The sequence below is a fragment of the Microtus oregoni genome, unplaced genomic scaffold, assembly GCF_018167655.1.
Source record: "Microtus oregoni isolate MIOR12 unplaced genomic scaffold, Mior012 000200F_ref0000295, whole genome shotgun sequence".
Lineage (NCBI taxonomy): Eukaryota > Metazoa > Chordata > Mammalia > Rodentia > Cricetidae > Microtus > Microtus oregoni.
In genome coordinates, this window is record NW_024544859.1 from 31,642 (window position 1) to 58,752 (window position 27,111).

Here is a 27,111-nt window from a genome sequence, read left to right on the forward strand (position 1 = left end):
ACACCTACAGCCCTCAAAGTGGATGGTATTGCAGTTTGGATCCACGCATCTCACATCAAGCCAGCACCTCCACAGGACGACCCGAAACCTTCCAAATGGAAGCTTCAGCATACCCCAAATCCTCTAAAACTGAGATTAGTCAAGAAAGACTGATCCTACCAGGCTTGCTGTTCTTTGCCCTGATGTTTCCTTCCACATATAGTGCTAAAAACCCCCTGTACACCTCAGGACTTAACCTGGACTCTGACTAACTTTGAGACTGGGCAAGTCTTAAGGCTAGCCACTGGAGTTCATCCCCTGGATACCTGGTTCCCCCAGATAAATTTTGACCTATGTGCTCTAACAAAGGACTCTTGGGGGGATACTGAACAAACTCTCGAGAACTCTTATTTGTCCTGGGGGAAGACGAACTTGGCAGTGGGGGGGGGGGCTGAAATGTTTTATTGTGCTGCCTGGGGATGTGAAACCAGTGTCAGTACCTCCTGGTTGGGAATTGGCAAAGAGGACTTAGTCTCTTTCACTCGTACCACATCAGGGGAATCTGAAATCACAATCACCTTCACGGAGAAGGGGGAAAAAAGTTAATTGGTTAACAGGTAATACTTGGGGTTTACGGTTGTATAATCCCGGAGGGGAAGACATAGGGATTCTGTTCACCCTATGAGTTGTTATAATGCCTCCAATGACCATAGCACTAGGGCCCAACCTGGTATTGCCTGACCAGGGACACCTAGCCCTGGCTGAGGTAGCCCCCCCCTTACCAGGCCCTGGGTCCCCCTCCACGTCCTAAAAATCTCTCTGATACCCTTGCTTCACCACTGGCACTCTCTAATACAGGCCAGCAACTGTTTAATCTAATAGTGGGAGCTTTTTCTTTGCTGAATAATACTGACCCCAATATGACACAATCTTGCTGGCTATGCCTATCAGCAGGACTCCCATACTATGAAGGGATTGCAATATCCGGGGGTTTCAACAACACAACTAGCCAGGACGGCTGTGCTTGGGGAACTAGTCATAAACTAACTCTTACAGAGGTTACTGGTGCAGGGACATGCTTGGGAAATCCACCGGCTTCTTACAAACATTTATGTAATGAAACCCTTAAGAGCCCTAAAACTTCTAAAACTGGATACCTGATCCCTGATTCAGATAAATGGTGGGCTTGTGGTACAGGCCTGACGCCTTGCATGGCAACATCGGTTTTTGATGGTACCAAAGATTACTGTGTGCTCGTTCGACTAGTTCCAAGGGTCTTTTATTATCCTGCTCTATTGACCAGGACTTAAGGACCCTAGAACAATCTATCACCAAGCTTGCAGATTCAATAATCTCTCTTTCTGAGGTAGTGTTACAAAATAGGCGTGGGTTAGACTTGCTATTTCTTCAAGAAGGAGGACTCTGTGCTACCCTAAAGGAACAATGTTGTTTCTACGTAGATCACTCTGGGGTAATTAAGGATTCAATGGCTAAACTCAGAGACAGGTTAGACAAGAGGCAGAGAGGCACATCAAAATTGGTTTGAAGGCTGGTTTAACCGCTCCCCCTGGTTCACGACACTCATTTCCACCATCACTGGTCCCTTGATCATTCTATTACTCATACTAACCTTTGGGCCCTGTATCCTCAATCGACTCCTGATGTTCATTCGCAAGCGACTTACCATTACTCAAGCTTTGGTGTTGACCCAGCAATATCATGCCCTTAGGGATAATCCCTGAGAATCTCAAGATTGAGATTTGACCAAATCAAAGGGGGGAAAGATTTTGAGGCACCTTAGCATTACTGCACCCCCCTTCCTGGGAACCAGGCCCTTAGCATTAGGAGGCACCTTAGCATTACTGCACCCCCCCCTCCTGGAAACCAGGACCCTGGTAACCAACCTCGCGTGCACTGGAGCTTTTTGAGTACTTTCCATCCCCATTGTAGTCTTTCATCAATAGACCCGGACCCTGGAACTGGGGTGAGACGACCTGCAGGTGTTCCTCCTTGTAATCGCCATAACATTGATCGAGTAGAGTTAGCTGACCATTGAATAAACTAGTCAAAATAGTTGACAAATGATTTTTGGCCATTTCCCTTTTATTCTGTACTACCCCCTCCCTGATTTTGTGGTTTTTCCTTTAAAAGAGCTTGTAATAGACAAAGCGGGCATCCTTCTCCTCTCGAGGCTGAGGGACCTCTGCTGTGGCAGGATAAAAATTCCTCTTGCTATTGCATCAACCATGCTGAGAATGTCTCTTGGGGCGACCTCCTCCTCGGTGGGGCTTTAGGGCCCAACAATACAAAGCCCATATCTCACATAGCCAGCTAATCGAGAAACCCATCTATGCCTCAATGGTGGCTAGTACCAGGCCATCTGCCATTGACCTCCAGGAAGCCTAGTCCCATAGGACATGTAACTCCTCTCCGGCATAATGACGTATGTCATGTCACACAAATGACACTGGAGTTGGTGTGGCAACTGAGTTTTAAATTTACCCTTTGGGTCATGTAGTAAACTGTCCATTGCAGTAATAGGTAAAGGATTTACATGTGAAGTATGGTTTCTGTATTCAGACCAGAAGAGGAAAATTAATTTCTTGTGTACACTGCAGGGGGAAACAGGGTAGGCAATCAGCTGCTGGAGTTGCTCGGATTAAAAGCAGTTATTTAGTGTAAATATAAATCAGACTGTGTACTCAGCAGATGTCCCTGGCTGTTCAACAGCTACATGAGACAGTTGGCAAAGGGAGGTTGGTCCCTCCTACTCGGGACAGAGGGCATGTTGCCCGTGGTGGTAGTGGTGGCGCTGGGCACGAGCTCCTCAACCTTTTCCGCCTTGGTCTCCGGCACCTCTCTCTATTAATCTGTGTATCACCATGTGGCTGTGGCTTACCAGTTAAAGTTCCCAGCATCTGTCTCTGTAGCTCCATGGCTTCTGTATGATTCTGCCTTCCTCCTCAGATGCTATAGGCCAAGCTAGTTCTTTATTCATTAACCAACAAAGGCAACACACAGACAGAAAAACCACCCCCACCAGTTGGTGGCCAGGATAAGGACACCCAAAGCTTCCCCTCAGTCACAAGTCCCCTCAATGTCAGGCTGCAGCAGGAAAAGTCAGGTTCCTGAGCATTGGTAGATAGGCCACAGGCGAGAGAGAAATGTGCTCTTCCAGAGGTCCTGAGTTCAATTCCCAGCAACCACATGGTGACTCACAACCATCTGTACTGAAATCTGGTGCCCTCCTCTGGCACGCGGGCATACATCAAGGCAGAATGTTGTATATATAATATATAAATCTTTAAAAAAATAAAACAAAATAGAAACCACAATGCAGTGATCTCCACCGTCTGTCTTCAGTGAACATGGTAAGGTTCATAATCCCTGAAGGTTATATGAATAAGAAATGAAACAAACTTTTTGTCCTGAGCCAGAAGACAACTGTGAGGTCTAAAATCTTTATGAAATCATTTACATGAACAGGTTTTTTCCCCATGTATGAGCTCTTCCTTATTTCCTTAGTTCAAAATTATACAAATAGGCTTTAAAATATTACAGAGCTAGAGACATGGCTGAGCAGTTAAGAAAAGTTCATTCCCAGGACTAAGGTCTGGTTTTTGACAACTTCCTGTAATTCCTGCTACAAGACAATCCGAGGGTCTAACCTTCTCAGGAACCAGCATACAAATGCATATACTCAAACAAATACACAGTGACATCACATAATTAAAATTAAAACAAATCTTTAAACAAAATTTCACTCATGAAAATTTTTATAAGCATTTATTCTTGTGACACAGATGTTGAGGCATCTAAAGGGTTATTTAAAGAATTTTTCTTCATCATGAATTGGTTCATACAACAGAAAACAAGTATGTAGGCTTGAAGTCAGAGAAATTAGTCCTTTTCAGTTGGTGGCATCATTTGGGAAGATTTAGGAAATGCTGCCCTGCTGGAGGAAATTTGTCACTGGGGGTATGCTTTGAGAATTTACAGTCACACCCTCCAGTTCCCACTCTTCATGATACAAATTAAGGATGTAAGTTCTTAGCCTCCTGATTTAACTGATATTATCTGACACTTGTTGCCACTTTCATGTTGATCCTGTATCTCTCTGGAACCAAGGACCAAATTAAACTCTTTCATAAGTTGATGCAGACATATTTTATCACAACAGAAAAGGCACTACCACAAATCCATAAAGGTTTACAACTGAATTGGTTATTACATGTACTTAAAGAGAAGTATGAAATACAAAAGGGTTACCTTATCATTTAAATTCAAAGGGTCTCCCCCCAACAAGGATTTGCAGGTACAAACAAAATAAAGATGGACACCACAATGCTTGAACAGATTGCTGACATTGTCAATTGTTTTTCCCCTGAATACTCTTGTATAACTGCATGTAGGTGTGTTGGCTAAAAATCTTACCAAATACTTTATAGTAAGAAGCCCTTTCATTATTAGGTTTTTTTTAGGTACACAAATATTGATATAATATGCAAAGGCTTTAACAGATTGCACACAAAAAGTTTACTTCTATATAAAGGGCAAATTTTACCAAACAGACTACATTTATAGGGTTTCTTTGCAGTATTTTTTCTCGTGACTCCGAAGTGTACTGACACATGCAAAACCTTTACCACACTGATTACATTCATAGGGTTTCTCACCAGTATGTATTCTTTTATGTATTTGAAAATTATGTTGATATGCAAAGGCTTTACCACACTGGTTACATTCATAGGGTTTCTCTCCAGTATGGGTCCTTTTATGGCTTTGAAGATGACTCTGACGTGCAAAGGCTTTACCACATTGATTACATTCATAGGGCTTCTCTCCAGTATGTGTACTTTCATGTCTTATAAAAGTACTGTAATGTGCAAAGGTGTTACCACATTGACTACATTCATATGGTTTCTCTCCAGTATGTATTCTTTTATGTATTTGGAGAGCATTAGGATATGCAAAGGTTTTGCCACATTGATTACATTCATAGGGTTTCTCTCCAGTATGTGTTCTATTATGACTTTGAAGTTGCCTATGATGTGTAAAGGTTTTACCACACTGATTACATTCATAGGGTTTCTCTCCAGTATGTAGTCTTTCATGCATCTGAAGATTACAGCGATATCTAAAGACTTTACCACATTGGTTACATTCATAGGGTTTCTCTCCAGTATGTGTTCTTTTATGTAATTTGAGAGTACGGTGACAAGCAAAGGATTTACCACACAGATTACATTCATAGGGTTTCTCTCCCGTATGTGTTCCTTTATGTATCTGAAGAGTAAAGTGACGTGCAAAGGCTTTACCACACTGGTTACATTCATAGGGTTTCTCTCCAGTATGTGTTCTTTCATGGCATTGAAGATGACTCTGACGTGCAAAGGCTTTGCCACATTGATTACATTCATAGGGTTTCTCTGCAGTATGTGTTCTTTTATGTATATGGAGATTAGAAGAACGTGCAAAGGTTTTACCACATTGATCACATTTATAGGGTTTGTCTCCAGTATGTATTCTTTCATGTAATCGTTGATTACTGGGGCATGCAAAGGATTTACCACACTGATTACATTTATAGGGTTTCTCTCCTGTATGCATTCTTTTATGGACTCGAAAACTACCACGATGTGCAAATGCTTTACCACATTGATTACATTTATAGGGTTTCTTTCCGGTCTGAATTCTTTCAAGCCTTTGAAGATGACTATGATTTGCAAAGCCTTTAACACATAGAGTATATTTAGATGTTTTCCCTCCAGTATGACTTCTTTCAGACCTGCAAGAATAATTGGCACATGTAAGTTTTACCACATTCATTACACTGTTGAATCTTCATATTTGTATAAATTAATTTCATCAATTTAGTCTGATTGTAAAGAGGAATGAGATCTTAAGGTTTTATCATTTTATTTACACTCATGTTTTTCCACTTCATTAAGGGCTGTTTTGCATCTTTGAAGATAACTGTAATAGTAAAAGCCTTTATTACATTTATAGAATCTTTCTTTCTAAATGAGGTTTTTTTTTACATATTTGAAAAGAACTGGAAAAACTCAGATCTTTACCACACTTCTTGCATTCAAAATTTTTCCTATGCTGTGAGTGATAGCTAAGTGAACTAGGACAAAAGGAATTATTTACACATTCCTAGCACTCATAGGGCTTTTCTGCAGTGTGATTTTTGTTGATGTATTAACAGTAAAGTTGCAAACCCAACCACTTGTATACCTGAATCAAATTTAACAAATCTACTCAAAAGTGGGGACTACTACAAATCTTCTAATCATTCTGAGAAGGGTTATGTTACATATTTCCATGTCCCTATGCTCATATGTCTTGTATCCAGGGTGACATATGATATACCTAGTAAAGGAAAAATAACAAATAAATGGTTTCCACATTGAATTTATAGTTTTACTTTCTGTTCCTCATAAATGTGGTATAGTGTTTAAGGTTTCTCCACAACAAACACCCCTTGACTTTTGACTCCAACTGCTCTTCTCATTTAACTTAGTAAAGTTAAAACAAGTATATGAGTAACATTGCTTTACCACGGACCATTTGCTTATTAGAAGGTTTGGACATATACATATCACCTCTTCAACGTGTGTGCCTTCTGTAACATGAGTGGTACAAAACTAAATGGATTGGCAGTTCTATACCATAGCTATAATGAGGCTTTGATCAAATGGTGATATCTGGTAAGGCATTGTTTCTTTGTCTTCTTCCTGAGTGGAATGCCTGGCAAACTCAATTCATCTTTCTGAAATTGAGGTATATGGTTTTATGAGAATTTTGTAAATATCCATACACTTTTAAGTTGTGCTTATTTACATGCTTCCTTTTCTTTAAAACTTCAAGGACACATTACAATTTCTTCAGAGGCACATTTGTATCATCTTGCACATAAAAATTACCTTTTTTGTCTTCTAGAATTCTGATAATATTCCTCAATTCTATGGTCTTCCCAATTGTATCCTAAAATATAGTACAAGAAAGTGTATGGTATATTATTGAAAATTGTGTAAAACTTAAGTTACCATCTTCAGTGAACCCTAGATCCATGCCTGATTTATTCACCTCTGTGGTAATATTTTATTTATGATCTAACAAAGTTTGCCTGAAGATCAGAGCACAAAGCTAGACACAGTCATAGAGGCCAGTCAGTGGTGCTACACACCATTAATATCAATAGCCATATTAGTTAGCCAAAGAGGCCAGGCAGTGGTGGTACACACCTTTAATCCCAGCACTTGGGAGACAGAAGCAGATAGATCTCTGATAGTTCAAGCCCACCCTGAGCTACACAAAACCGATCCAGTCAAAAAGGGAAACAGAGCTCATAAAAGATGATCTCAGCACTTGGGATCCCATGCCTTTAATCCCAGCACTAGAGATGAATATAAAGGGGGAGGAGACAGGAGCTCAATGCAGTCTGCAGTCATTCTGAGGACAGGACTGTCCATTCGGTCTGACTATTGATAGAGGTGGGAACTCTCTAGCTACTTCTCTGATCTTCACCTTTAACCCCAATATGTCTCTGGGTATTTATTAAGAACAATTAGAATTCCTGTAACATACCTCATTCGTCCTCTTCCTCAATCAAATTACAGAAGAACATTAATAACCAAGGAACAGTTGTCCCTTTATTTGAAAACATAAAGGAAAATTCAGTCTTACCTATAGTAGCGAGATTCCTGTAGGTCTCCAGCATCACATCTTTGTAGAGATTTTTCTGGGAAGGATCCAGCAAAGCCCATTCTTTCCAAGTGAAGTCGATATGTAAATCATCATAGGTCACTGTATTCTAAAACACCCCACACATGTAAACAACAAAAACTGTGATACTGACAACATTGTAAATGTATAATTCTTTGACAACATAGTCATATAATTCTGGTGCTCCCCATACTTATTCTATGACAAGGATATTATAATATGTTTACCAAGTTAGTTTAGAAGGAAACTGAATAGGAGGTTCACCTCTGACATTTCTGTACTGTTTGAATGGGCTATCACCTTGCAAGAAAAAATGACTATAAACAAACATAAAGAGACAAGTAAACAATCAACAGTACAAAGTATATATTAGAGAAATTATTTAAACAATTACTAACTACAAAAACCGAAAAATAATATGGGCAATCTGGGCATATTGACTCATGCCTTTTAACCCCAGGACTCAGAAGGCAGAGGCAGGTTTATCTGCCCCTGAGTTGTATGCCAACCTAGTCTATGCATCAGTTCAGAAGTACATATTAAGACCTGGACTCCTGGGTAAAAATCATTCAAAGAAACAAAAAAGATAGATCTCAGAGCCCACATTTATTTGTTTGTTTGTTTGTTTATGCTAAAATTCTTACAAAGTGTTAGGGATTCTGACCCATGTCATCCGTGAAGAAATTGCATTTAGTCACTTCAATGATTTTTTTTTAATATTTATTTATTTACTATGTATACAATATTCTTTCTGTGTGTATGCCTGCAGGCCAGAAGAGGGCACCAGACCTCATTACAGATGGTTGTGAGCCACCATGTGGTTGCTGGGAATTGAACTCAGGACCTTTGGAAGAGCAGGCAATGCTCTTAACCTCTGAGCCATCTCTCCAGCCCCCACTTCAATGGTTTTCATATTCTGCAACAGCCCCTACACTGTTGAAAATGTCCAAAGTATCTTCCAACACTCAAGGCAATCTCTTGTCTGTGAGATTTTGTAAAATCAGAAAAAAGTTACATCTTTCCAATATACAACAATGGCACAGAATATCCATTTGCACGCCAAAAGAGAGGAATGGGAACATAGTGAAGGCCAGACTGAAGCACAACAGGACAGAACATCAAATCCTACAGCTCTGTCTCAGATGCATGGGGCTTCAGTTTCCAAGGGCGTAGATAGCCCTATCCCTGAAACTTCTCATACATCTCTGTGTGTACTGCTATTCCATATATGTAGCTACCTCTCCATGGCAGGTATCTTACAGCTTTGGTATTTCAACATCTTGTGGTCTCAAAATGCAACCCAGGCTTTGTCCTCACAGCTTCATGCAATGGACTCTCACAGTATCCATACTGGGTTTCTGTCACTCCTAAGCATAGATGCCTGCATCAATGCCGAACTGAAACCACAGACTAAGAATCCATAACCTTCAATTTTGATTCTTTCTTGTTTCCAGGGCTGCCACATCAAGGGTGATCTTGCAAAATTTGACTTCTCAATTGGAATGGACACTAACATACTTGGACCACAGGTGCAGCAGGTTTTGTATGAAATTGCTTCCTGGGAGTAGGAAACACTATGCTTATTCCTTATATAAATTAAAAGTGAGTGGAGTCTCACCCTTAGGGCACCTTGATAGGTTTCTACTCCAGAGCAACAAGGTCAGAGTTGCAGGTGTCCAAACCAAGGTTGCTAACACAAAACACCCTAAGAAAGGCTTGCCAATTCTTCACTTGCTAAGTCTAGCTCGAAATAGACACCTATGTCTCAAAGTTTGTCACTGTGCACTGTGTTCCTGCTTTCTCTGATCACAGCCTTACTCCTGAAACCTTGTTGCCATGGTCATTGGCTCAATTTCTTATCACTTACCCTAGGAATGTGCTTTTGACCAATGAGAGGTAACTTTTTCTTTAGCTTCAAGCTTCCTGAAAGAGAGGAAGTTTTAGACTAGAGAAGAAGCGAGGAGGTATTAGAATTATGAAAGAATTGGAAGAGGCAGAAGAAAAGAGACCTGTTTGGAACAGCTTGTTCACCCTCAGATACCTTAAGTGCTTTCACTTGCTGTAGCATTTCATCAGAACCCCCAGACACCATCCCTCCTCATTACTGTGTGTTAGCCCCCAACTTGGACACAGACCCCTGCTTGAACAAAGGACACACCGTCTGCCAGAAGTTCATGTAGGCCACCCTCCTGCAGAGCTCCCACACTCTCTCAGTGTCCCTTCAACACTATCCTCAAGACCCACCCCTCTTTGCTTTTTTCAACCCATAACTTGGACAGAGACTCTCTGATGGAACTATAGCCACGCCTACTGCCAGATTTCCAGCCCCTATCTTGGGAGGGGGGAATGCATGTCTAACCATAGGCCACACAAACCAGAAGATCAGAGAGCAGATAGAAACCGAGGAACAAAACACTCAACCAACAAAGACAAATTGAGAAATCAGCACCTAGACCCATAAGCACCTCAAAGCCAGATACCTAGACACCAGAGTAAGAGCACAATCAACAACAGCCAGGGCAATACGTCACTACCAGATTCTCGCTATCCTATGACAGCAAGCCCTGAATGTTTCAACACAACTGAAACACAAGCAAAAGACAATAAGACCAGCTTTATGAAGATGATAGAGGTCCTTAAAAAGGAAATGAATAAATACATTAAAGAAAGCTAAGGAAAAAAAGTTGATACAAATGAATGAATCTGTTCAAGTCCTGAGAATGGAAAGAGAAGCAATTAAGAAAATGTAATCTGAAGGAATTCTAGAAATGAAAATCTAGGTAAGCGAATGGGAATTATAAAGTCAAGCTTCAAAAAAAGAATACAAGACATGGAACAGAGAAATTCAAGCAATGCAGATACAACAGAAGAAATGGATGTATCCAGTCAAAGAAAATGTTAAATATAAAAAGTTTCCTGAAATATAACATTCAGGAACTCTGGAACACTATGAAAAGATCAAAGCTAAGAAAAATAGAAACGAAGGGGGAGAATTCCAGCTCAAAGGCCCAGAGAATATTTTCAAATGCATCTAAGTCAAAAATTTTCCTAAAGGACACTAGAAAAACACATCCCACAGAATCAACTAAAGAGGTCTTGTGCGGGTGCACAGAGACTAATGCAGCAATCATAGGGACTTCAAGAGTCTTAGCAAGGTCCACTGCATATACATTAAGGTTGTGTAGCTTGGTGTATTTGTGAGACTTCTAACAGTGGGAGAAGGGGAGGGTGTCTCTGACTCTTTCTTCTGCTCTTAGGACCCTTTTTCTCCTCCTAGTCAAGGCTTCATATGGGGTTTGGTGTGGAATTCCCCTCTGTATGCTATGAATATGTTTTGTTACCATTGGTTAATAAAGAAGTTGCTTTGGCCTATGGCAGGGCAGAATATAGCAAGGTGGGAATTCCAAGGAGAGAGAGAGGAGGAAAGGAGGAGTCAAAGTGATATCATGTAATTGTTTAAGAAGAAGAATGCTAGTGCCGGGCGGTGGTGGCGCACGCCTTTAATCCCAGCACTCGGGAGGCAGAGGCAGGCGGATCTCTGTGAGTTCGAGGCCAGCCTGGTCTACAAGAGCTAGTTCCAGGACAGGAACCAAAAGCTACGGAGAAACCCTGTCTCGAAAAATAAAAAAAAAAAGAAGAAGAAGAATGCTAGAACCTTACTGGTAAGTCACAGCCTCGTGGCGATATACAGATTAATAGAAATGTGTTAATTTAAGATATAAGAGCTGGTTAGGAATACATCTAAGCTATTGGCGAATGTTGTAATCAATATAGTTTTTGAGTGATTATTTGGATCTGGGAGGTCAAGAAATGAATAAGTAGTCTCCATTTACAGGGGTTTATGCCTAGTCTTGTAATTTGTTATACCATGTTTGGTTGATATTCTTATGATATCTGCTCTGTTATGAAGAGATATGGAGGAGGAGTAAATCTGGGGGACAGGGGAGTGGGGAGGGCACTGGAAGGAGTAGAGGGAGGGGAACTGTAATCAGTTTGTATGAGAAGTTGTGTGCCTATTCCTCCCATAAATTGAAGGCTTAGGTACCCTTGAGGTACCTTAATAGGCTTCCAAAGCAGAGCAAGGGCCTTCTCTTCAATGGTGCTAAATACCTTGAAATTTCCTATATCAATTTGTATTGCATGAGAGAGGAATAAACTTTTTTTTTTAAATAAAGGAATGTGGATAAGTGAGGGAGGATTGAACTCAGCAGGGCAAATACCAAATCCTGTAGCTCCGTCACAGACAGGTGGAGTTTCATTCTCAAAGGGCTTTGATAGCTCTGTCTCTGAAAATGTTCACACCTGTGTCTGCTTTTCTACTTCCACACTTGCATGCAACTCTCCATGGCGGATGTCTTATTGCTTGGGTATCTCAACATCCTATAATCTCAAAATACAACACAGACTTAATTTTCAGAGAATTATACAATGAATTCTTAGTCTCTCACTGGGTTTCTGACTTTGCCAAAGATGTGTACAACAGTGCTGAACTGGAACCACAGAGGAAGAATCCATGACCTTTAAAATTTGCATCTTTCTTGTTTCCATAACTAGTACATTGCTGAGCCACCAAATTTGGTTTCCAAGTTGTGATGGGCCCTACAATAATTGGACCAGAGTTGCAGCAGATTCTGTATGAAGTTGCTTCTTGAGACGAGGAATCACTTTGTCTATTCCTCCCATAAATTGAAAGTTTAACTGGATGGGATCTGACCCTTAGGGTACCTTCCTTGGCTTCCAATGCAGAGCAAGGGCCTTCTCTTCAATGGTGCTAAACACCTTGAAATTTCCTACCTCTGTTTCACTACTGGACTGTCATCTCAAAGTACCTAGTGCTGTTTTTCTCTACAAAACACGGACTTTTCATTTCTTTCTACCCCACTTGTTTTTCACTATAGACCTAAATGAGTAATAACTCATAATTAATACTTCATCTAAGAAATCAGCCCAGTTAGTTTTTAATTCTTCCTTACTCAATCTCTCAGGGAATAGAGAAAATAAGAACAACGTTGACACAAAATATTATACGAATGACCACTAGCTAAATTTTCCATGAAGTCTATTTTCCACTGAAAACTTACTGCCTGCATTACTCAAAACACTCCCAAGTTTCAAGTCCTACAAGAACAGATGATTAAGCTCTGTGTGAAGCTTTCTATGTTTTTTGTCATCTAAAGTCTTGACCTATTCAACATTCTTCAAAAGTCAACATTCCCAGGTTGGTTGCAATAAGAAAATCACCTTTGATGCACCAATTTTTTTTCTAACTTGCTTGTTTCTTGCAGTGATTAAATTCTCTGACCAAAAGAGTCTCAGGTAAACAGCAGGTTTATTTGGCTGATTCTGCCAGATCACAATCTACCATTGTGGGAGCTTAGAATGGAAACTCAAGCTCATGGCTGAAGGCAAAAAACATGGGCTAACTTTGCTAACATTTTTCTTGTTTGGTCACTTGTCTCATTCTCAACTACCCCTTTTATTCATCTCAGGCCCTCTTGCTTAGAGTATTGCAATCTCAGTGGAAGAGCTACCCACAGCACTCATCAATCAACACAATGTCTAACAGAGAGCAACCAGCCACTCTGATGGGGAATGACTTCAATTGATGTTACTTCAGATGATGTCTTTACTGACACATAAAGCTAATTAATATGAGGAGACAATAACATGAGATGGTTTTAAAAACCCAAAACCAGGGCTGGAGAGATGGCTCAGCGGTTAAAAGCATTGCCTGCTCTTCCAAAGGTCCTTGAGTTCAATTCCCAGCAGCCATATGGTGGCTCACAACCATCTGTAATGAGGCCTGCAGGAAGAATACTGTATACATAATAAACAAATAATAAATATTTTAAAAAAAAACAAAACCAATGTATTAACCATAGCAATTATTTAAGCAGCAAATACCCAAACATAGAAAAGCAACAACTTGAAACAAATATATGCCAAGAAATGAGGAAAGGCAAGCCTCTAAGATCAAGAAAACTAAAACTATCTCTCCACAGAAAGTTCCCAAACTAACAAAAACTCAAGGAACTCAAAATATAATGTAGCAAATTTTTTGAATACAAAAGCAGGTGAAGGCCCATCATTTTCCAGAGAAACAACAATATGATTAGATGATAACTAATAAAATCAGCAACATAGATGGCACTACAAACAAAAACACAAAGCTACACCTGCAAATACATACCATGGTCCTTTAACCAATAACTGCAAGATTCTAATTAAAATCCAAATCCAAGAAATCACTGGCTAGCACTCATCTTGTGAACTCCAGTTCTCTCCTTTGCTAATAGTAGAAAATGGGTTGTTCAAAGAGGGATGTTCAACCAAAACTAGAAAAATTCAATCGAAGTCGTCTGAAGTTTTAACTTTGTAGAAAATAGATTTGTGTACTAAAAGGACCTCATTTTCTTAAGGTAAAGAAAAGGATATTTGTTAGGATCACTTGAAAACCATTTTGTTTCCCAAGACAGATGAATGGATGTAAGTCTGTATCAGATGAGGAAATGGAAAGTCTTCCAAACCAAAAGCACGATAACAGATTTTTAAAGAAACAGTGTATGATTTGTATTGTATATCCAAAGCAACTTGTTTTTTTCTAATTGTTTTGTAAGTCACAAGAAATTTTGAAAATGAATTTATCCCCATTTTTTTGTGTCTGTTTGTATGTGAGAGACCAATTTTTCATGTGTCTGCAGGTAACCACTAAAGAGAGGGTGTCCGATCCCCTGGATTTCGAGTAGTAGGTGGTTATAAGCCTCCCAACTTAGGTGTTGGGATATGAACTCAGGTCATCCCCAAGAAGAATTTTTGCTGAGCAACCTGCTCAGCACCATAGTATTTTTACCCAATAACTAAATGTCTTTCATAAATTAACAACAATAAAAAACCTAAATAAATAAAGAAGTAAATTAATGGCCCTTGGAAATACATTGTAACAATATTAAGATGTTGTCTATGGTAAATTTGCAGCATGAATTGTATATGATCCAAGGAAGATTCCCAACAATTTATAACAGGAAAGCTGATTACAAAGCTACATGCAAAGTGGAAACACAAAGAATCCTCAATGAAAAATACTACACACATTGACACAATGTGACTTCTATACTTACAACAAAGTTACAACAATTAAGAATGTGTACAATATTTGTGAAAGAATAAAAGGATGGTGAGAAAAAACCAAGCAGAAAGATATGGTCAACTTTTAATCAAAAGACTAAAGGAAGCTCAGCCAGAAAAAGTGTGATGTTGACCAATGTTATCCAACTACCTACGATTCTATGCATATAAAAACTAAATAAACAGACTTTATAACACCTACCAAATTAACTCAAACAGACACTAAATTTGTTATGTTTCTGACTCTCCAGCTACAGATATTTCTTCCAAAGAGAAGCCCATGTTCTAGAGCCCACTCTACAAATGGAGGTAATCTCCTGCTATGGCTCTGAAAACTCTCATGACCCTTGAGGTTTCAGATAAACTCAGTCTCAAAGATGCCCTACACACTAAACAATGTCAAAGAATAATCTAATGTCTATTTCCTGCAACATAGATTATGGTACAAGTTGTGGAATCTATTTTATCCACCCAACTAACACCAAGCATAACAGAAAAATCTCTGCAGCTCAGAAACTCCTTTTCTCCCCTTCCTAGACGCAGACAGGGCCATGGTCTAGGAAATTTGTAATTTAGTAGAAATTCTTCCAGTCTTGTACACCTTCCATTACACACTCAATGTCCAGTGCAGCCAAACACAAGTCACCCTCTAACAGTAACTGTTGTTACTGTGTAACTAATTGTTAAAGCAAAAAGAGGCCATGAGTTAGAAAACAATGAGGGTCATGGTAGGGCTTAGAGGCAGGAAAGAAACTATATATGATGTAGTTATAATCTCAAAGAATTATTTTGAAAAGTTGAAACAGGCTTTATGACCATGTTCTCCAGAGACTAGGGATTTGAAAGAGAGCACATGATAGGTTACTCAACCTTTGCTCCCAGGATGTGCATCTCAAATCATAGCCACATAATTTAGCCAGATCTTCTAGTTTACTTGAACAAGTGTAACTATAGTAATTTGACAGGGTCAGATTTTATCCTGATTCTTGATTGCCCTCATCTGTGAACACCAGTAAATGGTCAGTCAGGATATTTGTTGATTATCTAAACCTGACTACCTGATCCACATTGCTAACCTCAACTACTGCAAAGCAGGAAAGCTCCATCCTATCCCTCCCTTTTTGCACTGTGACTACATCAGCTTCAAAGTTGGTCATTGAACTCAATTCTTGAACAGGTCACTCTTCATTTTCCCAAATAAAAGCCAGAGATGTTGCAGGACACTCATTAACTGGTCTATGTTTCTTTCTTACTTACCAGTCAAGGCCCAGCCTGGAAGGAGCTGCAGAACTGTCTTCCCAGCACTGGACAGCAGAGGAAGGAGTAAGTATTCAAGTCAATTATCAACTTGACAGTGTGGTGCAAGCCTGGGATTGAGAAGGCATTGCTCTAAACAGAAATAAATCAATAGTACTTGAGAAAATGAAATGAAATTCCTAACGACTGAGAAACACTGGAGAACAGAAACAAATAGAGATTAGCACAGTAATGCAATTAAAAAAAAAATGAAATTTTCAAACATGATACCAGTAATTGGCATTTTTAAATGGTGAAAATGATTCATTTTTAAGATAAAAAACTTAGCTATATTGACTTAGAAAAAGAGTAGTCCTTTGCCTAGTAGAGGGAATGCCATTAATAAGAGACTGATAGATGTTGGCTGCTGAAATCTGTAACCTGAAAGAGTAACAGTCAAAGTCTTTGTGTCAAGAAGGACTGAACATATTTGCAGAGAAAAGTTCCCTAGGGCTGGAGAGATGGCTCAGAGGGTAAGAGCAATGGCTGCTCTTCCAGAGGTTCTGAGTTCAATTCCCAGCAAGCACATGGTGGCTCACAACCATCTGTAATGAGACCTGGTGCCTTCCTTGCCAGCAGTACATTGTATGCTTAAGAAAGAAAGAAAGAAAGAAAGAAAGAAAGAAAGAAAGAAAGAAAGAAAAGTTCCCTAATTGGAAGATCTTTATTTGGCTCAAGCTAACCTTCTCAATGTGGAAAAACTACCAATTTGGTCTGCCTTCATTCACAGGACGTGAATTAATACACACTTGGAAATTACAAAACTACTCCCCCTGCCACAATCAAGTCCTTTTTCATAATTGTGACTCCAGCAGCTAATTGTTGACCTTGTTTCCCCTCTGCAGTGTACACCATGAACTATTTTCCCTATTCTAGTGTGAAGGCAGAAGCCATGCTCCTCATGGAAATCTTTTCCTGTGACTGCAATAGGTAGTTAATAATTTAAAAATTTGAAAATTCCAAGGTAGTACAGTCATTTAAGAATTTAGGAAGTGTACTATAGAGGATAGCAAGGTCAATGACCTGGAGAGCAACAGACTGGGATCAAGGCTACTGGAGTCAACAACATAGGAGAGCTTGTTTCAGAAATATTTTTCTAAAAGGCTGGAAGTGCAGATGTTCTAGAATTAATATGCCTTCCCAAGAAGAAATCACTCTACACACTTAAGAGTTTAATAAAGAAAACTGCTTTAGTACTAGTATGCTTCTTCACCTTACTCTAATGCTCAAAGAGGAGCCAGCTTAGAACAGACTTTGCATTACAAACTTCCTGTCATTCTTATTTTAGGTTCAGGCACCAGGTTACACTTTGAACAATTTAAATAGGGACAGGAACTTAGCACATGGAAGATTTACACAGCAAAGATATTCCCAGAATTATTTCTTAAGTATAACAGTGACATAAAATAACAGGTTATTCTCCAGTGACAGGGTCCTGAGGTGGAGGTGCCAGAAATGAGAAAGATAGGAAATGGAGAAGGTAGAAAAGATAAAGGCTGGGGTGAAATGGTCCTGTACAAGCTATGCCTCTTACCAAGTAAGCTTCTTAAAAAGAATAATATCGTGTATACTACTTCTAGGGGGGAATGGAAAGAAATGGGAGATTTTTATGAAGTCAGCAGAAACTGTCATGAGCTATTGTGGGCCAGGATGCAAATGCAGCAGATAGCAATTGATAATTCTGATGTCAACCCACCAGATGAATAATTCTCTGATGGAGGAGAACCTTGTTCAAGCAAGGCTTATGGAACTACTGACTCTGGAAACTGTTGTTTCTCTGTAATTCCACATGTGCAGAAACAACTATGGTATCTCCCCAATATCTGCACTATAATGTGTATCTCATATGATATGTATATGTAATCTCATGATTATATCTCAATCTTGTGAACACATATATCCATGGATAGTCAGGAAGATGGCTTCTCATTAACCTGTATAATTTTGAAGAACAGAAATATGCTAGGATATGCTTCATAACTGATCTATTGTCCCATAAGGTCTGTTTTTTTTTTCACTCAGAATAACATAAGAAAACAACAATTTCCCCCAGTCTAAGACAGGCTACACACATTTAGCTGATCTGAAACCTCAGAGCAATTTCAAACTAGACTGAGTGGGTTTGTATACACATCGTAATTTAAAACATGAAAAAGGACAGTCGTAGATGTCTAACCAAGGCTATTAATACAAAGCAATCTAAAGTACTATGACAATTCTTTGCTTACTAAAAGTCTAGCTGATAAAGATCACAATCACTCCCTGTATGAATTCCTCAGCAGGGTGTCTCACAAGGCAATGTGGCCCCAGGTTCAGGATGGGAAACTAGGGACCTTGAACTCAGGCACTGCCATGGTTACTCACTCCCCTCAGTTTTTGTAATTTTTTTATTGCAGAAAGTTTGTTGTTGAAATAAGCTGTGGAGAATTGGAGCAGAATGGAATAAAGAGAACAAGGAGAATAAAACAATGAAGAGAACTAGAGCTGAAGAAGAATAAAAGGGAATGACCCTCAGATTGTATGAATCTTCTTAAATAGGAAATCGTTTTAAGCCCTGCTACTCTAAAAAGTATTTTCTTAGTGACCCTGAGTGCAGCCCTGAGAGCTGAACTCTCCCAGGCTGCAAAAGAAACTACCATACAATGGGACAAATTCAGGGAGGTCTAATAAAATAATGCCGTAAAAGGGGAACACAGTGTATCTTAAGAACATTACTGACCAAGCCCACAGAGGCCTTGGGACTGATAACCATAGCTCCACGTGATGGGAAGAGTTGGATTCTCAGGATCTGAATCAACCCCTCCCACAAAGCCCTGGCCCCAGATCATTACCAGTGAGAAAGCTTGGGGGGGGGGGCGGTAGATCAGAGCCAAGACAGGCTCTCCTAGTAGCCCTAATAGAGATCAGGCCTTAGTTTCGGTTCACTAAAATGGGACAGAGCTAAACAGACAGTCATCAGAAAAACCACAATTTAGGAGCAGGCATCCCAGTCTTCTGCTAGCTCAGCAGTCACCCCATGGCCCCTTCTGCTGGCTCAGCACATGACCCCCAGTCTCCTGATAACTAAAGATAGCTTTCCCTACCCTGCTGCTAGAAGGTCCCTAAGCACTAGGACCTCCCTCTAACCAATCAGACCCGAGACTAATCTTTCCTCCACCAATCAGTCACAGATTAGTCTCTCCTCCCTGAAATTTCCCAAACTCTGCTTAAAGGAGCTTGTGACCTTTTTTAGTGGCCGCCAAGTGCTACATTGGAACCAATAAAGCACTCTTGTTATCACATACATGGCTGTTGGTCTTTCCTTGGAGGCTTCTCTCAGACCCTAACAATTGGTGCATTGTCCATAAAGTTCCCCAGAGAACCCCACCATGATAAGCATCTGATAACCTGGCTGGCTGGTAAGTGAAGTGAGTCCTCTGTGTCTGGGTCTGTTCTGTCCCTTGTTCTGTGGTTTGTGGTTTGTTTTTTTTTTCCCCATCTGGGTGGCTCAAACTAACTGAATCTGTAGGCTGGGATTTTGACTGATGGATGCATTAGAGGCCACGTGGGCTGGGAGATGTCCTGGGCCCACCTAGATGGGACAGAGGGTCCCTTTGGTTGAACAGGGAACCACACCTGTTGCAAAACGGAACTCCCCAGGGAGACATGCCATCAGCCTGCTTTGGTTCCTGGTTTCTTTCTTAAGTGCTGTGCTGATATATTTCTGTCAGTGTTATTTTTGTGTTTTCCTGTTGTTTGTAATGTTACCTCATTTACTTCTCTTAGGAGTGGGTCAGTCAAACTCAACTTCTTCCCTGGAATCTTATTTTGGACCGCTCCAAGGACTTTCAAACCCAAGTCAGTGACTTAGGGCTCATTATCTGGAGGGGGTGAAAGCATTCTTGATAAGGACATGGCAGGACTTTGGGTGCCTAACAGAGAACCAATGGCTGATCACTGTGATAAGGACATGGCAGGACTTTGGGTGCCTAACAGAGAACCAATGGCTGATCACTGTGGTGGCTGGGGAAGCTGATTATCATTGGTTAGGGTGAAAAAGAAAACCCTACTGCCGGGCGATGGTGGCGCACGCCTTTAATCCCAGCACTCGGGAGGCAGAGGCAGGCGGATCTCTGTGAGTTCGAGACCAGCCTGGTCTACAAAGCGAGTTCCAGGACAGGCTCCAAAGCCACAGAGAAACCCTGTCTCAAAAAAAAAAAGAAAGAAAGAAAGAAAGAAAGAAAACCCTACTGCTAGTCTTAGATGTTTCTCATGGTACAAGTTTTACTGTGATGATGCAAATTTAGAGTTATTTCTGCTTTGGTATATGTATGATTCTGTTCTTTTTTTTTTTTTTTGTGGTTTTTCGAGACAGGGTTTCTCTGTGGTTTTTGGAGCCTGTCCCGGAACTAGCTCTTGTAGACCAGGCTGGTCTCGAACTCACAGAGATCCGCCTGCCTCTGCCTCCCGAGTGCTGTTCTTGTTTAAATATTAAAGGCATACAATATTCTAGACTACTAAAGGAAACCACAAGAACTTTGATAAAAAGTTTTCATGTCTAGAAAGTAAGAGAAAAGGCAAGAGACTAAAATAATAAGGAGAAGAGAAATAAAAGATAAGGCTGTCTGAACAGAGATAGGAACCTGAGGATGTGTAGTAAGTTGTAAAAGGCCAGAGGAGGTATGAGATTTGGCCATGTTATGTTAATTCTCGTTCATTTTATTTAAAAAAAAAAAAAGCTGATGATTCACTACAAAATGTTTGTGTTAGGAATGGGGTCATTCTCTTTAAAGGAGAGAGGGGGACAGACCACTGCCTACCACGCCCCTGTACCCTTTCTTTCTCCAGGCAACAGGGAGAAAGGGTGCTTTTCTATCCCACTACTTTACCCCCAGGTACCCCAGGATGAGAGGTATGGGAAGGCAGAGGGGGTGGGATGGAGGAGCTCCCCACATACACACCCATTCTCAAAAGGAGGAGTGACCAGCTGGGGAGAATTCCGTGGCCCTTCCATTGCATGCTGTGGACCAACCTGATGCTGGGGACAGGCAACATCTAGTCACCAGCCCTTGGTCACCAGCAACCTTTATAACTGGAAATTATAAAATCTTAAGTTTTCTGAGAAGCCAGCAAGGCTCACTGAACCTGTTGTATTCAGTTCTTTTCACTCACCAACCAACTTGGGATGATTGTTTTCAACTGCTCCAAGTCCTCTTCACTACTGAGGAGAGAGACAGGATTAGAACAGAAGCTTAGAAATTGGTTCCAGGCCCAGATGGAAGACTGGCCACCAAATCAGATCTCATAAATGTTGGGTTTTCTGTGATATGACTCAGTTGGGATTCTACATAGAAAAATGTAGGGAGAGGCTGAAAGTCCACCTCCAGACTCTAATGGGGGTTTCTGTCCAAAGTTAGTCAGGTATGCCAGGGCCTGAAGAAACACCAGGAGCATTCCCTGAGAGGGGGACAGAAGTTTATAACACTATACACCCTGGAATCTGGAAGCACCAGAGAATTGGTCTGTAGTCAGCCCAGCTTTTGTCAACCAGTCAGCACCAGATATTCACCATAAGTTGCAGAGACTAGAAGGTTTTAAAGGTAAGAGGTTGGCTGAACTCATGGTGGCTGCTGAAAAATAATAGGGAAACCCCAGAGGAAAGGCAGACAAAAGGGCTTATGAGAGCTTTATAAAGACAGATTTGGAGTCTCATTCTGAGATTCCTGGAGGCAGGATTGCTATTTTTGGAGGTCAAGACTACATTGGGGACTTCTGCCAGATCCACCAGGCAAAGTCCCACTAGCATGTCCACACCCGACCTCTGGAAGAGTCAGCAGACAAGGAAGGCCCTCCTGCTATGTCCAACCTTAGCCAGATCTAGCAGGCAAGGAAAGCCTGGTTGTCCATGACTAACCACCACCTGAGCCAGCAAGCAAGGGAGGCCCGCCCATTCCTGACCTCTGCTGGAGCCAGCAAGCAAAGATGGCCCAGCAGCCTGCCCATGCCCGAACTCCACCAGTGCCAGGAGACAAGGACGGCCCGCCCATACCCAACCACTGCTAGAGTTAGCAGGTAAGGAAGGCCCACCCACTCCTGACCTCCACCAAAGCCAGCACACAAGGAAGGCCTGCCCACCCACGCCCAACTTCCACTGAAGCCAGTAGGCAAGGAAGGCCCACCTACCTGCCCCTAACCTCTGCTCTGCCATTGAGCAACATCTGTTGTGACTGGAACCATAACCCTAACTCCACCACAAGGAGAGACCATCTGAGCCTAGGATTCACTGGCACGCGGAAGACTGACCACCAGAGACACAACCCCAACTACACCAATTGGAGGAAAAGATGGGTAGACAACACACTGAACAACACAAAGGGGAACACAGCACCATGAAAAAAATCAGTGGCTCTAACAGCAGCAAGACTTGAACACCTCAACACAGAAGAAGCAGAAAATGCCCAAAAAAATAACTTTAGGAAAATGTTTCAGGCCCTTAAAGAGGAAATGAAAAATTCCCTCAAAGAAGTGGGGGGAAAGACAAACAAAAAATTGGAAGAAATCAACAAAATCCTTAGAGAAAACCAAGAAAAAGCAATCAAACAGATGAAAAAAAAATGATTCAAGACTTGAAAACCAAAATAGAAACAATAAAGAAAACACAAACCAAGGGAATTCTGGAAATGGAAATTATGGGTAAATGATCAGGAACCACAAATGCAAGCTTAAACAGCAGAATACAAGAGATGGAAGAAAGAATCTAAGGTACTGAAGACACAATAGAGGAAATAGATTCATAGGTCAAAGAAAATCTAGAACACCAAACTTAAGAATAACAGGGATAAAAGGAGAAAAAGTCCAACTTAAATGCCCAGAAAAATATACTCAACAAAATCATAGAAGAAAACCTAAAGAAGGATATGCCTATGAAGGTAAAAGAAGCTTACAGAACACCAAACAGACTGGACCAAAATAATGTCCCCTTGTCACATAATTATCAAAACAATAAACATACATAATAAAAAATATTAAGAACTGAAAAGGAAAATGTCCAAGTAGCATATAAAGGCAAACCTATTAGAATTACACCTGACTTCTCGGTGGAAACAATGAAAGCTAGAAAAGGTCCTGGTCAAGTGTTATGTAGACATAGAGACCACAGATGATGTGTTCTTGGATTCAGTTTGCCAGCATTTTATTGAATACATTTGCATCTATGATCATGAGAGAGATTGATCTGTAATTCTCTTTCTTGGTTGAGTCTTTGTGTGGTTTCAGTATCTGGGTAACTAATCTCATAAAAGGAGTTTGGCAATGTTCCTTCTGTTTATATTATGTGGAACACCTTGAGGAGTATAGGTATTTACTAACTAGGCACACCTACAGGTGGAACAGTGTGTCCAGTTGGCAACATTTGCAGTTACATCATGATGCAAAGTAAAAGAGAATTTCAGCTCTAATCAAATCTAAAATCAACTCAGTCAAGGCTGAATAACCTCAGTCTATATTGAATACTACGCTGTCTCCTATAAGGGACATACCAGACTTCCTCCTGTCATCCTTTTAGCTACATAACTAAAAAGTTTGCTCTTAATAGTTGGCACTGCTGGTATTCCTCGTTCTCATATCCCCTTCCTCTCAGCTTCCTACAACACTGGCTCCTGCAGTATTGACACAGAGAAATTAGGGCATTGTGGGTTTCTATGATACTACTTCATTCCTTGTTCTTAAATTCTTCCTATTAACTCTTGATATCATTTATTCTTTTGCATTACTCTTAGACTCCTGTGGTTAGAATCATTCTCTCAAGGACAATCATGCAAATATGTCATGTCTTGAACTACTGTGACTCTTTCAGACTACTCACAAGGTGCTTTGGAAAGGCAGCATCCTGTTCTTGAGAATCCTGAATTCAAGGTAATACTTCAAACAACAAAGGCTTTAAGAGCTGAATCAGATCCACTGTATATTTTTAACAACATCCCCTCTGGCTCACCCAGAGAAGAATCATCAGGGGAAAGTTTTCCTAATAAAATACTCATTTCATCTATCGCTCTAAGAAAGTGACACTAAAGGCAATCAACAATAATTTTTGTAAGGAAAGCAAGGAGAGCAGGTAGCAATATGCTCCTGGAGTCATGCACAGAATTAGACAGCAAACTATATATTGGCCTTATCAAAAATGTATTAAATTCTCCTTGGCCTTGCCAAAAGGAAAACTTACTCATGTTTTTCTCAGGCCTTGTCCCCCAGTGAAGTCATATTGTTCCCAGCATTAATGAATGCCATTAATAAGAGACTGTATGACTTTGTCCCATGTAAAATGTTAGCTGCTGAGTGCTATAAGCTAACACAGGTTTCCAGCCAATGGCCTGTGTCTCAAACCTCTGAGCTAACTTACTGTGTCAACCAGGATTGCACACATCTGCATAAGAGAGTTCCACAATTAGAAACTGAACATTCAATAGCTCAAGCTACCCTCCCTAAATTGTACACCCATTAATTCTGTCTGTCTTCATTCACATGGAAGAAATTAATGCATGCTGGGAAATTACACAGAATGTTGTTCACCCTGCCCTTTCAGGTCATTCTTTATGATGAAGACCCCTGCAGCTTCAGTCTGTGATCAAGCTATTGTCTAGTCGGTTTCCCCCTGCAGTGTACACAGCACACTGATCTTCTTTCATTCTACAGGGAGAAGCCATGCTCCACGGTCAAATCCTTTTCCTGTTACTGCAATGGATAGCCCACTATGCAACTCAAACTGGTAACTTTAGAACTGTGGTGCTGCAGACCTGTAAACTAAGAATTGAGGGTGGTCAGTTGGGAGGAGAGCCAAGGGCAATGCCCTGTAGGACTACAGACAGGGTTCAAGTCCACCTCAATCAATATGAAAGACCTTGACTCTAAATGATTTTCAAAAAGACTAGAGATGCAGCTGTTCTAGAATTAGTATACCTTCATGGCGCACCAGGACTTAATGTTGACTGTACCTGGAATGGCCCCTTGACAGCATTTAGAGGCCTGTCTTTTAACAAAGGGATGGGCCTTTCTGCTGACTGTAAATCAGGGTTGTCTCCCTTGTTATGGGAATTCAGCTCTAAAGGTGATTAATACTGTTTAACAAAAAAAAAAATTACTGTTTAACAAACTTTCCATCTTCCCATACCATTCTCTAACAGGCATGGTTAGTGTACTACTTATCTTAGGGGTATTTGGGATGGAGCCCGCCCTTACCTAAATTCTACTTTGTGACTTAAGTTCTCCTAAGAACGGGTAAATCCTTATACCATCAATTCTATTACAATTAATTCTACTCTTCTACATCACAGTCTAGACTCTATGTGATGTTAAGTTGGGAGCGTCATCCCCGCCCTTGATATCCATCCCAGCCCCCAGGCCTAGGAGTTGCGTTGGTCTGGACTCCAAATCCCAGCATTCCAGAGAGGGTTCCGGACCACTCCCACCGGGTATTTACGTCCAGGGGAAGAACACGTGGGTCCCGGATTTTGCACGTGCTCTCGGCCACCCGAGAGTGTGCATTTAATAAAACACGGGCGTTTTAATTTGGTTTGATTTGACCTGATTGGATTTCTTGGCGCCGGCGGAGCTGCTCGTCTTTTCCTAACACTCTACACAGGAGATAATCCTTTACAAGCCCCACAAAATTAACTCCAGGCGGATCCAAAACCTAAATGTTAAATGTTAAAAATGTAGAACTTTTGGAAGACGCTAGAGACCAGGGTTCTCCGAGCTTGGCAAATTTGCCTTCCACACTGACAATACAAGGACTACAGCGCGCCTTTCATAGTGACGTCAACAACAAGGATATTTCTAAGTACAGTCCTGCTCCCAGTGCTGTGTGCAGATGCAGCCAGCGGAGTGAGGTTATTCAGGGGCTGCCTCCCTGGGCCAGGGAGTTGCAAGGATCACGCAGGACCACACAGAACCAGCAGGAACACGCCGAACTCTGTCTAGCCCCCAGACTCCCACCAAACCAGGGGAGGACTCACCACACCACCTCTCGCAGCTCAGTCAGCCGCGCCACACAGTCTAGAGACAGCAGCCTCTTTCTCACCAAGGCCAGCCACTTCTCCCTATCTGTGGAGAACAGGCTCTTTTACTCACCATGGTGCAGTTGCCAAGCTAACCCGCTTTCTCCCCACGATGGAGCCCAAGGCACAACACACAGTGTAACTTCCGACTTTCACAGGAAACAAGCTGAGCCAGAAGCCTGGCTCCCAGAAGTACCCTCCCATCTATCTGACTGGTGGGTCCGCAAGAGGCTCTGATTGGAGAGTGAGGCCTGAATGACAGGACGGTGAGCTGAAGGCACAATGCACAGTAGTTCCTAGCTCTGGCTTCCCCTTTTAGGACAGACCTATCCAGGTTGGCTGGAGATTTGTGCCAAATTCAACACCAATGGGTTCAGTTTTACAAATTCAGAAGGAGGCTACTCAGACAATTTTGCACGAGAGGAACACAGGGTAACTCAAGGGCATTATAAACAAGGTCCACAGTGGCCTTGGGATGGATAACCACAGCCCCAACTGTAGAAAAACGTGGGTTCTCAGGATCTGATGCCACCCCTCAGCCAAAGACCCTACCATGCAATTTCCCTGTTTTAGAAAAGGTGTTCTCTTACTTTCTCAATACATCAGGACCTTAGATAAAAATTCCAAGGACTACATAGGTTGCCAAACTCAAAGGGGCCTAGTTTCAAGTGTCTTCTAGAAGTTCTCCACTTCAAATTTGACATTTAGATGTAAAATTCTTCTGTTTTCACAAACCCAAAGAATTCTTGTGAGTTCCAGGGAGCCAAATTGAAGTATCCACCTTAAACAGGTCAGATACACCACTCTCAATTTCCTGATCCTAATTTTTTTTCCTAAACTTAACTTTGTTCTTTGTTCTGCCAATACCTTAAAAAAGTATTAAGAGACTATCTACCCAGGATGTGACCAGCACCCAGCTTTCTTAGCCCCCCCCCCAAGATGACACCCA

The 27,111-nt window shown here is 41.1% G+C and overlaps 1 protein-coding gene across 1 annotated transcript; it reads right to left on the reverse strand.

Annotated features, from left to right (window-relative positions):
• Positions 1–440: 440 nt before the first annotated feature.
• On the reverse strand, positions 441–26,265 carry LOC121445510 (zinc finger protein 239-like). The gene is made up of 6 exons (XM_041647643.1): positions 26,236–26,265; positions 7,672–7,798; positions 6,909–6,969; positions 4,974–5,767; positions 4,414–4,490; positions 441–557 (listed from the first exon to the last, which is right to left on the reverse strand). The coding sequence occupies exons 1-6, from the start codon at positions 26,236–26,238 to the stop codon at positions 441–443; spliced, it is 1,179 nt and encodes a 392-aa protein (XP_041503577.1). The 5' UTR covers positions 26,239–26,265.
• Positions 26,266–27,111: the final 846 nt, after the last annotated feature.